The 13,098-nt window shown below is 29.2% G+C and overlaps 3 protein-coding genes across 3 annotated transcripts; 1 reads left to right on the forward strand and 2 right to left on the reverse strand.

Annotated features, from left to right (window-relative positions):
* The first annotated feature begins 534 nt into the window (after window positions 1-534).
* On the forward strand, window positions 535-4,324 carry BX663DRAFT_100089 (kinase-like domain-containing protein). The gene is made up of 11 exons (XM_051521462.1): window positions 535-823; window positions 880-1,072; window positions 1,223-1,363; window positions 1,466-1,582; window positions 1,650-1,683; window positions 1,743-1,958; window positions 2,052-2,254; window positions 2,315-2,412; window positions 2,482-2,821; window positions 2,893-3,926; window positions 4,015-4,324. The coding sequence occupies exons 1-11, from the start codon at window positions 595-597 to the stop codon at window positions 4,215-4,217; spliced, it is 2,808 nt and encodes a 935-aa protein (XP_051381635.1). The 5' UTR covers window positions 535-594; the 3' UTR covers window positions 4,218-4,324.
* Window positions 4,325-4,488: 164 nt separating this feature from the next.
* On the reverse strand, window positions 4,489-6,224 carry BX663DRAFT_513555 (uncharacterized protein). The gene is made up of 4 exons (XM_051528165.1): window positions 5,749-6,224; window positions 5,410-5,637; window positions 4,975-5,295; window positions 4,489-4,837 (listed from the first exon to the last, which is right to left on the reverse strand). The coding sequence occupies exons 1-4, from the start codon at window positions 6,195-6,197 to the stop codon at window positions 4,570-4,572; spliced, it is 1,266 nt and encodes a 421-aa protein (XP_051381636.1). The 5' UTR covers window positions 6,198-6,224; the 3' UTR covers window positions 4,489-4,569.
* A 635-nt stretch (window positions 6,225-6,859) lies between these two features.
* BX663DRAFT_513557 (HIT-like domain-containing protein) lies at window positions 6,860-7,935 on the reverse strand. The gene has a single exon (XM_051528166.1). It carries the CDS (start codon window positions 7,876-7,878, stop codon window positions 7,003-7,005), a length of 876 nt encoding a protein of 291 aa, XP_051381637.1. The 5' UTR covers window positions 7,879-7,935; the 3' UTR covers window positions 6,860-7,002.
* Between the last annotated feature and the right edge of the window lie 5,163 nt (window positions 7,936-13,098).

Raw genomic sequence — 13,098 nt, forward strand, 5'->3', positions numbered from 1 at the left:
GTTGTGTTATATAAATAAATATGTATATATTTTTAATTATATGTGATCTAAATTAATAAATTTGTATGTTCGGTCAAAGGCACAGTAATAACAATTATCATCGTCAGAATTATAATTTTTTTTTATCAGATAGATTTTATTCTGTTATATGCCATAAAGTAAAATTTATGCTTATTACTGGCAGTTGACTGTAAGCTTATGCACACTATAATATTCTTTGTCAACTATTAACTCTTTACTTTCGTTGCTCTAAATTCCTTTCTCCTTTCTCTCTCTTCCTCTCTCTTCCTCTCTCCTTCTCCTCCTTTAACATCAATTTCCCCTTTTGTAATCTAATCCTCTTATATTCAATGAATTATATATATCTGATCATGCTATACAGTAGTCCTCCTCTTATTGTACATGTCTCCTGTTTTTTATATGTATTCATTATAATACTTGTTATTTCATAAAAAATAAAATAAAATAAAATTGCTGTTTTTCTCCTTTTTTTTTTTTTTTTTTTTTTTTTTTTTTTTTTGATTGTACATAATAGTTTTTAACATTTCGTTTACATATTCGTTTTCTTCTCTCTCTCTTTTCTTTTAAAGTGCAATGTCTATTATAGCTCCAGATCCAATTTATTCCTATCTGCCCAATATGTCAGATCAACAAAGGTCGAATGCAAGTTCACGAAGAACTTCAACCGCAACCATAGTTCATCATTCGTCTAAAGACAGAAGACGAAGCTCAGGAACTTTATCGACACATTCACAACAACAAAAGCCAAAGAAATGCATTGGAGATTATGTTGTTGGTAAAACGCTCGGGAAAGGAGCATCAGGTATTTTATACAGTGTGATTTATATCAATTGATTAGTAACAAACATAAAATACTAGGACGAGTTAAATTAGGAGTTCATAAACATACGGGTGAACAAGTTGCAATAAAAATCATTAGTAAAGCACACTTAGCAGCTAATCCAGCAATTGAAAAAGCTGTTAAAAGAGAAATCGCCATTATGAAGCTTATCCATCATCCTAATGTTATGTCACTTATAGATGTTATCGATGACCCAGCTTCTTCTGATTTGTAACGTATATCATTTATTTCCTCCCCCCCTTTTTTTTTCTTTTTTCTTCAACACCTGTATCCCCTATACACCATCCTCCTTTTACTAACCCCTACAAGTCATATTTATAAGATGTTTATTAATTAGCTTTTATATACATGTACACGTAGGTATCTTATATTAGAATACATTGAAGGTGGAGAATTATTCGAATATCTTGTTAGTAAAGGTCGACTTGAAGAAACAGAGGCAAGACATCATTTTCAACAAATTATATTGGGTTTAGATTATTGTCATCATCATTTAATTTGGTAATTACTTGAATGAAGTCTTATTCCTGAAAGCAATGAATAACAGTAACTTTCTCATCATCCCCTCCTATTTTTTTTTTTTTTTTTTTTTTTTTACTATAGTCACCGTGATTTAAAACCAGAAAACTTGTTATTGAGTTCAAGGAACAATATCAAAATTGCCGATTTCGGCATGGCATCATTGCAACCTTTAGGATCAATGCTTGAAACTAGTTGCGGGTAAAAAAAAAAAAAACAGACATAAATATAGCTTCTCCTTCTTTGAATATTAAAAATATCAAATTAGATCCCCACATTATGCTAGTCCTGAAATTGTTGCTGTAAGTTTATCAAGTAAATACAGTTATATTTGTATGATTAATTATATGTATATTTATAGGGTATGCCATATAATGGTTCAACGTGCGATATTTGGTCTTGTGGAGTGATTCTATATGCTCTATTGACAGGACATCTTCCATTCGATGATGAGAACATTAGACAACTTTTGAAAAAAGTAAAATTAGGAAAATACATTATGCCTGATAATATATCGTTTCAAGCACAAGACCTTATTCGTCGCATCCTTGTAGTTGAGCCATCCAAAAGATTAAATGTAAATACATTATATAACACATGAACTATAACTAAAGCAATACATATACATATATTTATATTCTTATACATATTTATTTATTTATTTATTTAGATGCGACAAATCATGTCACATCCATGGTTTCGAGAAACAGAACCAGCAAACATAGCTAGCCTTCCTATTCCTCCCACAGAAAATGAAATTGGACAACCTGTAAGTGATGCATCTGAAATTGATGATCGCATTTTGGAAACAATCAAATTCTTATGGGGTGAATCTAACAAGGAAAATGTAATTAATGCATTAATTCGAAAAGAGTAAGTTCAAGTCAAAAAATAAACTATAAACAAAATTTTATTTATTAAATGATTATATAGACACAACATGCAAAAAGTTGTTTATGTATTATTACAACAACATGCAGAAAGATATTGGCAAACAGATCATCATGATGAATCTGATGAAGAAATAGATAGTACATGTAAAACCAAATCTACCTTCTTTCTAGATGTTTGCTCACTTTTTTTTCTTTTTTCTTTTTTAGATACTCTCCGACGTAGGTATAGATCTATTGGACAACGAAAAAGCTTTTCTGCAGTTGAAGCACATACTTCTATTAGGGCGCGAAAGAGTTATACATCTGGAGCACGCTCTATAACTCCCTGGGTGACATCTGAAGCACATATAAAAAAAGAAGTCTTACGTCGACATTCAGCTGCAACCATTCGAACACCTCACTTCTTCACAGATGAATTACCTACCAGTCCTCCATTGCCCATGTCCATTTTAGATGAAAAGAAATCCAAGATGAAAAGCAGTAATACAATTTATACACGATTTGTCAAAAATGTTCTTCTTTCACGTAGACAAAGTAAAGATTCTGGGTATGTTGCATAGTTGATAAGATATCTACATGATCTATACTCACTTATCACTGCTTTCTATTTTGATATAGAGTTATTAGTTTAGAAAAATGTGAACCAGACAGTAAACAAACTAAAACACCAAAAGATTCTTTAACTTCTAAGCCAACTACTACTACTACTAATAATAATAATAATACGACATTGGTAGGAACATTTCGACTTAAGAACCCATTTCATCGTGCACCTATTCATTCAAATGATTTCACTAATTCTTCCAACTCTACTACTTTATTTAAATCAATAAGTCGCCCTAAAAGCCATATACTGCAACGCAATAAAATTGATCCTACTGAAGAAGAAGAAGAAGAAGAAGAGGAAGAAGAAGAAAGAGAGTTATGTCAAAAATGTAAGCCAAGCAAGTCTGCCACATTGGTCTCTAAAGGACTATCTCTTCGTAATGCCTTACGGAATGACGCTACTTCATCTAATGATACTAAAAAATTCGGCCTCACATTAGGTTCTGTACAACGTAAGCAAAGGAAACAACTTGATCTATCCATCTTCCAACAGCATTCCGATCTAATAATTCCATCTACTGAGCATAAACAGTCAAAGCAGTCTAAAACAACGCCCCATGATTTCGGTCTATTGCCTCCACCTACCTTATCTGATGGTAGTACATTAAGTAGTAGTAGTAGTAGCAATACATGCTCGAGCACACACAGTAGCTATTATCCAATCACAGGGAAGTCTCATGTTAAGGTGATGATGGCAAATAAAAGAAATCCATCCGATTTATCTAGTAGTGAAGCATCGTTTAAATCTGTCAGTCAACAGGGGAGTCCCATAAACACAGATATACTTCAGCCTACAACAACTAATTCACTTTCTAATCCTTCATCGCATGATACTTTAATCAGCAAAGCCTCGTGGCTAAATCAACTCTTCTTTTTCAAGCAACCTAAAGTATGTTCACTTGTTGTTTATAGCACTCATAAATCCGATATTTTAAGAACGTTACATCGTTTAATGAATAAGATGACAGATACTCGATTTTATGAAAAATATGATCGTACAGACACTGCGAGATATAAAGCCGAAATAAAAACTAAACCCCAAGAAGGTATAAAACAAACAAATAAAATAAATAAATAAAAAAAAAAAGTAAATAAATAAGCATATTCTAAATAAAATAAATAAACATTATATAGGCATAAAATGTAGGCAAGTAAAATGTAGAATAGATCTCATTACAGGTGACCCATATTGTGTTATTGTCCAGTTCACTCAACAACAAGGAGATGGTGTACTTTTAAGTTCAATTATTCGTAAATTACATGAAGCTGTTTTAAAGGAATTTCCTTGTCCTTCTAATATTTGCTGTAAATCGTCTGCTTCCTTAATTGAAGATTAGCTAATTCTCCCCTTCTTTTTTTTTTTTCTTTTTCTTTATTACTTGATTTTTAATGAGTAGTAATCGTAATCATAATAATAAATATTTATTTTTTAAATTTGGAATATATCTTATCTACATTAGGAACACCTAATTCTGTCTAAAAATATACTATTATGTTAACTCTCTTTTTTTTTTCATGCATTGTTTATTGTTTACATACTTTAGAGCTACTACTACTACTATTGTAGTATTGTGATTCCAACGAATCCTTCTTCTTTATATTAACACAACAAAAGTATCTACAGCCACTCTGTTGAAAAAAAAAAGTAGACATGTAAACATACATAAAGTCGTATTATTTTACTGTTATCTAATATACCTCTGCCCACGAAAAATGACATTCCCAACAAAAGCTAAAACCACATAATGTGCAGTCGACCTTATTACAGCCATCATCACGATGAATCATGATAGAACAGCTTGGACAAGAGCGACTATTTTCAATTTTCCATTTGAGTGTTTCAACAAATTCTCTATTTGAATGTTGCATAATCATTTGTTTCATATCATCGATACACGACATATTTGGATGAGCGTGATTTCCGCACTGTAAACAGATTGATATATTACATGTCGGACTATTATATATATATACACACACAGAGAGAGAGAGAGAGAGAAAGAGAGAAAAGAGAGAAGAGAGGTGATAAATATTTATATGCAATACATACATACACACACACATATATATATATATATTTATATAAAACAATACCAATTCATAAACGGGAAAAATGCGATATAATCAAATTGTAATTTTCTCCAAGTATCAGGCCTTACTTCTAATTGTAAAATATGTTGAGAGATTAGTTTAATTTTATCGAGATCTTCATCATGTAAACTAGATTGAGATATCAATAGTAGCAATAGTTGTATTAGTTCATAATGGATATCAATTAAAGTTGAATTTCTCCACATCATTTTCTCAAATAGTTGGATATAATGCTCCTGTTTTTCAATAGCTGGCATATATGATTCCTTTGGAGCATAAGTTTCAAAAAAGATTCGAAGTAAAGATGCAATTGTTTTAGATTGACTATGATAGAATGATGATTATTTCACAAAAAAAAAAAAAAAAAAAAAAAAAAAAAAAAAAAAGAAAAATAAAATAAAAAAGGGAATAATATAATATGTTCTCTATATAACAAACCTCTTTTCATAATTCCTTGGGAAATCACATGCAATGATTTCTGTTTCACAGTCTGGACAATATCTTGAAAAGCTACGATAAGGACTATTGAATTTAAAATAAGTCTTTACAATTGAATCCGAAACGAACTGTGTCCATTCAGATTGAGGTATAAGAATACTACAAACTGGACATCTTATTTTTGTAACATTGAGTCCCCAACTTGATTTAACTACTTCGGATATGTATCTTTTTTTTTTTAATAATAAATATATATATGTATATATGAAGAGAATGAGTTACTAGCTATAAATAAAAGAAGTGCATATTCATATATACATTTATATAATAGATTTATACCTTTGGAAACAGTCCAAACAAAATTGATCTCTACAATATTTAAGACATAAATCCAAATTTGCATCAAAGCAAATAGAACATTTTTCTTGATATTGGTTTATATTATCATTCTCTTCTGTTGAATCAGTTGCGACATTAGTATGATTAAAAAATAAGAATTTTATTGCCGAAAATAAATAAGGATGTCTACTGAAGAAAAGCTTCAAGATGAGCTTCAAAAAACAAACAAGTAATTGAAAAAAGAGATAGATTGGGAATGAAAAAACTAAAATAATAAAGACGTATAAAGGATGCTTTAAAAATCTCTTGATAATCAATAGAGGTCCTTCAAGACATAAACGATAAAAACTGATACAAAAAATGACTATTAAATTTAATATGAACAGTGAAAGATTAATGGCGTTTGTGCTATTAGTTGTTGATTGTCCCGTTGTAACGATATTATCCATTTGCTGTTTTCTCTCCAAAAAAAAAAAAAAAAAAAAAAAAAAAAGGAGAAAAGAAGAAAAGAAGAAAAGAAGAAAAGAAGAAGAATAATAATAAAAAGGAGACATTCAAATAAGGAGACTCTTTTATAAGTTTCGCACGTTAGATTTACGTATTACATTTTTTTTTTAATTTTAACTGTTTTTGCGCATCAGCTTTTATTTGCATAAATTTCGGTCATTGTTTCCTTTCTTTAGCATACAACAGCCTGCTATGTTTTGTCTATTTGCCCTTCCTCATTCCTTCTCACAAACAATATCTTTTAATACAAACCTACCTACCTCTACTCTCTTCTCCCTCCCCCCCCCTCTTTTTTTTCCCTCTCTCTCTCTCTCTCCCCTCCTTTTCATAGCCTCATTTACCAAGTCCTTTTCTAATCTTTTCTTGACTTGTTTAAAAAGTGAGCTTGTAGATTTAGATAAAAAACACATGTATTTTTCTATTTATTCGTCTAAACAGTGTATTCCTTTTATTTTTCTCTTCTTTCCTTTTCTTTATATTAGTCTTTTTAATATATTGAAATTTAGAACTCTTTGATTAACTTTTATTGTCCTAATTGTTGCTTGTGTTGTAGAGATATATTTTTTTTTAAAAAAAAAACATAATAGTAAAATTGGAAGTTTGTGTTTACTTGATTATGTAATAAAATGGTATATATCATTTTTAATTACTGTGAATTTAAATATAACTTGATTTTTTTTTCTTCTTCTCTTATATTCATACATTACACATACATACAAGGTCTTTATCATTATTACGTTGTATTTATTAATTCCATTTATAATCAGTATATAAAGTATGACGTTCACCTATGACAAAGGGAATATCTACACGTTGGTAATAATCGGGATACAGCTCTAAATTATTAATTACAGTATCTAATAGATGCGCTTGACCAGATACAACACCTGGAGCGTCTGAAAAGGCAACAGCTGTAATATGTACATGAAAATGATAATAAGAAGGTTGATAATGAATAAATAAACGAAGCTCTGAAGGTAACAAGTTGACTTTTTCTTTTGCGAGTTCATAGCACCTTTGTCGAAGATTTTTCAAAAATGAAACATGATCACCCGTTAAGGAACGCAAAGATAAGATATCTGTGCGCATTGAAATGGCTACCCAATAAAGTGTTTCAATGCTACCGTCCCATTTCATATCTGGTAAAATGACAAACCCTGTCTCTGGATCATGATCATGATAGATAATACGATCTGTTTCAGCAGTTCCATTCAAGATGTTATAAACCCATTGAACACGTTTTTGTGGAATTGATTTAATGTATGGTAAAGTAATCGTTTGATAATGTTGGGGTGTCTCTAAAAGCATAATACGCTTTTGTGCTTCATATTTCGCGATGTGTACATCAGTGGCAGGGAAAATTACTTTAAGTCGGGTATCTGCAGTGCTAGACATCATGGCCGTGCACCAAGCGTAAATGTTATTTTCAACAACATTGGTTAAAGTATCAACAGAATTGGCTAATGTTGGTAGAATGGCGTCTTCATATTGTGTTTTTTCAAAAGATAGGATACAATCTTGACCATCAACTTCTCCTAGTAAATATACTATTTTTGTTCGTGTATCATTTGATAATACACGTATGAATTGAAATTTTGGAAGAATGTTATTGATTAACGACATTTACCTTTTAAAGTAAAATGAAGGGAAAAAAAATCCATGAATAATATTAAAAAAAAAAAAAAAAAAAAAAAAAAAAAAAAAAAAAAAATCTCCCGACGAAGTTTTAAATATTTATAAATTTGCCCTAAAATATCAAGCAGTATAGTAATGCTTTTTAACAATAAATTGGAACTTGTTAATCCTTTTTCTTTCTTTTTTCATATCTTGCTTCCAATTGCTATAACATTTTGCATAGTTGGTATTCATATGAAGGATTCACCAGATTGTTAAAGATAAGGCACCGACTTTGCAAGTAATGCATCTTATGGAAAAGGAAAACAAATGGAGTTTGTAGTGAATTTATACGTTCTTGTATAGTAGATAGCTTGGGTGAGGTGCAATATCATCTTTGTGGAAGAAGATATAGAATGGCCTCTAGATATATAGCGGAAGTAACTATTTTAACAGTTATTTTTTTTTTTAAGAATTTTATAGCTTTGGCGTTAAATGTGTTGATAGCAAAGTTATACTCTGGCTGTGATCCAACAAGTTACGCATCATAAAATCAAGAAACAATTAGCTTATTAAATTCTAACTTTGGGGGTTTTAATAAAGATAAAATAGAAAGGTGGTTTTGTAGAGTTTACTACAAGTGTTTTTGATCCACAGTGTCATATACTGTTTTAATGTTGAGGAAAACTAAAGCAAAATTCATTTCTAGTCTATATATCTAAGAATGCTATCTATTTCTACCAAGCAAAGGAGGGCTTGATCAAAAGAACTTTAAACTTCAAAAAAAAAAAAAAAAAAAAAAAAAAAAAAAAAACGCCCTGTTAAATATCCAGTGGAGAACTGTTTGCTAGAAGAAAAAAAAAGTAGATATACTTATTTTCTCAAACAATTTTTAAAATATTGATGGACCTTTTTTCTTATTTGAATAGTGATAATCTAAGCAATACGCCAATATAAAGTAGTATATGAACAGCATACTTAATAGAGTTGAAACAAATATACAAGTATAAAACTAATTTTATCTATTCATAGTAAAAGTATTTCAATTTTAATACCTTTTTTTTTAACAAATCGATATTATGATTTAATAGCATCCCGTATGCTTATAGCTGTAGTAATGTAATACAAGAATCTAGTTAAAAGGGTAAATCAGAAGGCGGACAAGGGTTGTCGATGTTTGTAGGTAAGAGGTGACCCGAATACATAGATTGGATATGAATGGACCATCCTATTTACGGTGTGTTGCAGATTCTCTATTGTTAAAAAGGTAAGTTTGATTAATTTATACATTGGGATAAGGCTAGATTTATCAAATGCTTCAATACATTATTATACAGTTATTATATGACAGAATTGCTATCAATCGTTACATCTTCATTGCAGCATGAGTCGAGGCATTTTAGTCTTAGTTTATTGATATAGGTTCTAGTCAGATTAATCTAATCATTACCGATAATAGTATCCCTTGAGTTCAAAGGTTGTCGTCATTTCAGTTGCTGGAAAGTTTCTATTATGGATATTATTACAGGTGAGAAGCGAACATCTACATGAATCAAGTGTTTAGTAAAAAAAGTGGAACATAATTGATTTTAATATACTTCTTTGTAGACTGCTTATTAGGAAAAAAAAATGGGAGAGACGATTAAGGCAAGTAAAGCTAAGTTTAAGTTGTGCAGGTATTTTTTTTTATCTTGATTCCTAGAGGTGCTTAATTCCTGTTTAAAGAAAGCTAGGTTTTCCAAATTTTACGCTGGAGGAAAAAAGTAATGAAGTATGAGTCAATGAAGAAGGAATTTGAATAGAAAGAAACATAAATTTATTAAAGATTAAAATCTGGCTTGAGTTTCTAATATTACAGCAATGTTGCGGATAGTGGAATACCTAAATATAAGATCCAACTTTATGTAATTTTTTTTCTGCACAAAGTTGACCAATTGGAGCATATGCTTTAGTAAAAACATATAGCAGTTAGTAAGGTGCTGGAGAATCCCCGGCTTTTGGGGTGGTGTCTGGGATTGTTCAGCAACGGATGCTTGCTGTAGTTGAGACCGTGCTTTTGACACTTTAAAACAGTATCAGAACTAGTTAGAGGTTTGCGCTAGAATGATGAAAAGGATGATGTTGTTAAAGATACTTGAGAAAGAGGAGAACACTTACCTATTGTTGTAATAGGTCATGTTACATTGGTATTTTGTGTGATTAAATTGATAGATAGATCTTTATTATGTAACTTGTTACAAACTCAGAGGTAAGGAGTTGAATTATATTTTCAAAATTCTTGAATGATTGTTAATACACTAAGAACCGATTGATGAGGTTATTGTTGTTGATGGAAGGCTTCAGAAGATTCTATATTTGTCAAAATTTGGTGAAGCTATCAATTGACTAGTAAAAGCAGATAACTGAGAGCTTTGGTTGATATTATCAAGGTATTTCAAGAGTGCTTTAAAGATATTATTACAATTAGTGTACAGGTGTAACTGAGGTTGAGTAGGATCTTGTTCTCTATATCCTCTATGATTTAAAGTAATGATAGTGTTACATTCAAAACAAAGTATCTATTTACGAACAGACTTAAAAAGCAGTAACCAACTTCGATGATTTGTTTAGGAGAGAGTAAGAGCTTTATCATAGTAACCATGAGTTCCAACCGGTAATATTGTTGATCGATTTATTACAGTATTTAATTGTTAATAATATTCTTAAAGATGTCACCAACAAAAAAAAAAAAAAAAAAAAAAAAAAAGGAAAAAATAGAAGAGTATTTATAAAAGATAAAATGTAAATCAAAAAAGGAAAAGTGTAGCTGATTTCTTTTTAAATGATAATATATCAAATGATAGCTTTTGGAAATGAAATAGTCAATCATAAATATGCTTCCAAATTTTAAAATGTGTGGAGAGGAACTGCCTATCTATTCTGGAAAACTTTGTTGAATAGATAAAAATATGATACATTATTTGTAGCTGCTATACATGAATTCAGAATCTTTAAATCAAAACATTATTACTTCTCTGTTGATACCAGTTTGACGCATTTTCTTTATACAAATTAAGTAGGTATTCTATATGTGCATTGGAAGAAAACTAGTGTATACAGTAATAGATTAACATGGTGTCTTAGCTTGCAAAAGGCTGTTACAATGTAATTATAATAATGCTAAAAGTATTCATTTCATTTCTTATGAAATATTAGTTAACTGAGGTCGCCCATTTATATTCTATCATTAATAAGAGCAATAATATCGTCATCTTGATTACAGTTTTTTTTCTTAGTGGAAACAATCAAGTTATGTACAGGTAGATGTGTCTAATTTTATGCTGACCAAATTTATCTCTCAAGTTTATATTATTGCATTTAACAGAATTTTTAACTAGTCTTAATTTCACTTAAGAACACTGTAATAAACTTAAAGTCAATCATCTTCTTTCAATACAAAAACGAATTTCTGATAATTAATTATCATCACTTATACATATACTTTAACATTTTCCCTTTTATCCCAAAAGGGTTTTTCTTTCCATAGCGATCTGACCAGGGCAAAACAGTATTTAAATGCTATGTGCTCATTGGTCATTTTTTAATTTTTTAAATAAAATTCTTCTTTAATCGTAATAAACTTAATGCTTAAGGTCTCTTACTTGACTGCTAATGCTAGCATTGTTGATAAACCCTCTTTTTCTACTAATTATTGACAATTTCCCTTTTACTAGTATTTTAAGTTTGCTCACTCCTTTTCGCTCTTGAAAGGCTTCTTAATCTATTCTATTAAAGAGGCCTAAGCAATACATTCCATACTACTATGCACTCACACTGGTTCCACTTTTTCAATAATAAAAATAAAATAAAAATAAAAGAAACAACAACGACAAATTCTCAATTGTAATAAAATTAAAGAGAAACACATTGCTAACATTGGATTGTTTCAAAGAAAAAAAAAAAGGCTTGGCAGTAGCAATATATTTAATGACCGCCTTTTCGTGGAAACAAATCGATAAATGTCAATTGTATAATACTATTATTGAATAATACATGTTAAAAAAAAGAAACATTATAACTTAAACAAAAAAAAAAAGTTTATTTCAATTTTATACTCCTTCATTTATCTGTCTTCTTATTTACAATATAAATTAATGAAGAAAGAAAAGTTTCTTTAAATCAAAGAAATAGCTATCAAATTTTATTAGATATGACAGATACTCAAGAATTAGTTGAAATCATGCTAATACATTTCTCAGAGAATCAACACAATTATACTTTGTAGAAAAAGAGAAAGAGATTAAAGTAGGACCAATTTGTTATACAAAAAAAAAATGCAAATTAAGAGAGAAAAAGACTTTTTATCAGATAAACTACAGCTTGTTATAATAATATTTTTTATAAAAAAAATTTAGGTAACAAAATGTAACTTAAAATTATTAGTGGCACAAACAAGTTCGGAAATTCAAATAAATTTGACCTACAGCAAAAATAAGCAATTGTTCCTGAAAAAGTGATCTACATTGATGATTGGCTCCCTCTGTAAAATACAAAATTACGTAAGTTTTACAAAAAATTTATTTAAATTAAACAAATTAAATTTTACAATTTTTACAATTTTACCATTTTACCATTTATACCACAACAAAGATAATACCTATTATAATAAATATTGGATGTATGCAAGTAATAAACATTTAATATTACACTAATATAGTTATTAATAAATACATGATAGCATATTTTATATGCATTATAATATATTATATTGTACATTATATATTATTATAACTATTATTATTACTATTATACATACTGTATATAAATGAAATTTATTCACTACTACCATGTATTATGTAATAAAGAAGTACAAAAAAAAAAATCAAATAAAATATAAGTCGGTTAGAACCGATATCATCTCCTTTTATAGTATCCATTGTTGCTAGTAAAAAAATAAAATAAATTTCCTAAACTAACAATTCTTTTTTTTTTTGATCAAGGTACGACAATAAGAATGTAAAAATGTAATATAATTGAATAGGAAATAACGGTATAGTTCTCTTTCTGCTTCCTAAAATTATAAAGCATAAAATTCAATGAAATAGATAGTTTTATTATTTATTTAAGAATAAACAGTAAAAAAAAAAAAAAAAAAAAAAAAAAAAAAACGAAATATGTAAATAGAAGAATGGTAAATTACATGTACAGGCTTTCTAAACCCGGTAATCCTGTCAAACATTAAAAAAATGA

Source organism: Cokeromyces recurvatus (genome assembly GCF_025118155.1).
Source record: "Cokeromyces recurvatus strain NRRL 2243 chromosome Unknown BX663scaffold_17, whole genome shotgun sequence".
Lineage (NCBI taxonomy): Eukaryota > Fungi > Mucoromycota > Mucoromycetes > Mucorales > Mucoraceae > Cokeromyces > Cokeromyces recurvatus.

Excerpts from the sequence above, each read along its gene's own strand:
- BX663DRAFT_100089 (XM_051521462.1), top strand. The coding sequence starts at position 595 with ATGTCTATTATAGCTCCAGATCCAATTTATTCCTATCTGCCCAATATG. Across the intron at positions 824-879 it reads GCTCGGGAAAGGAGCATCAG|GACGAGTTAAATTAGGAGTT; the intron begins GTATTTTATACA and ends ATAAAATACTAG. Across the intron at positions 1,583-1,649 it reads ATGCTTGAAACTAGTTGCGG|ATCCCCACATTATGCTAGTC; the intron begins GTAAAAAAAAAA and ends ATATCAAATTAG.
- BX663DRAFT_513555 (XM_051528165.1), bottom strand. The coding sequence starts at position 6,197 with ATGGATAATATCGTTACAACGGGACAATCAACAACTAATAGCACAAAC. Across the intron at positions 5,296-5,409 it reads CCAAGGAATTATGAAAAGAG|TCAATCTAAAACAATTGCAT; the intron begins GTTTGTTATATA and ends ATTCTATCATAG. Across the intron at positions 4,838-4,974 it reads TTTTTCCCGTTTATGAATTG|TCCGACATGTAATATATCAA; the intron begins GTATTGTTTTAT and ends TATATATAATAG.
- BX663DRAFT_513557 (XM_051528166.1), bottom strand. The coding sequence starts at position 7,878 with ATGTCGTTAATCAATAACATTCTTCCAAAATTTCAATTCATACGTGTA.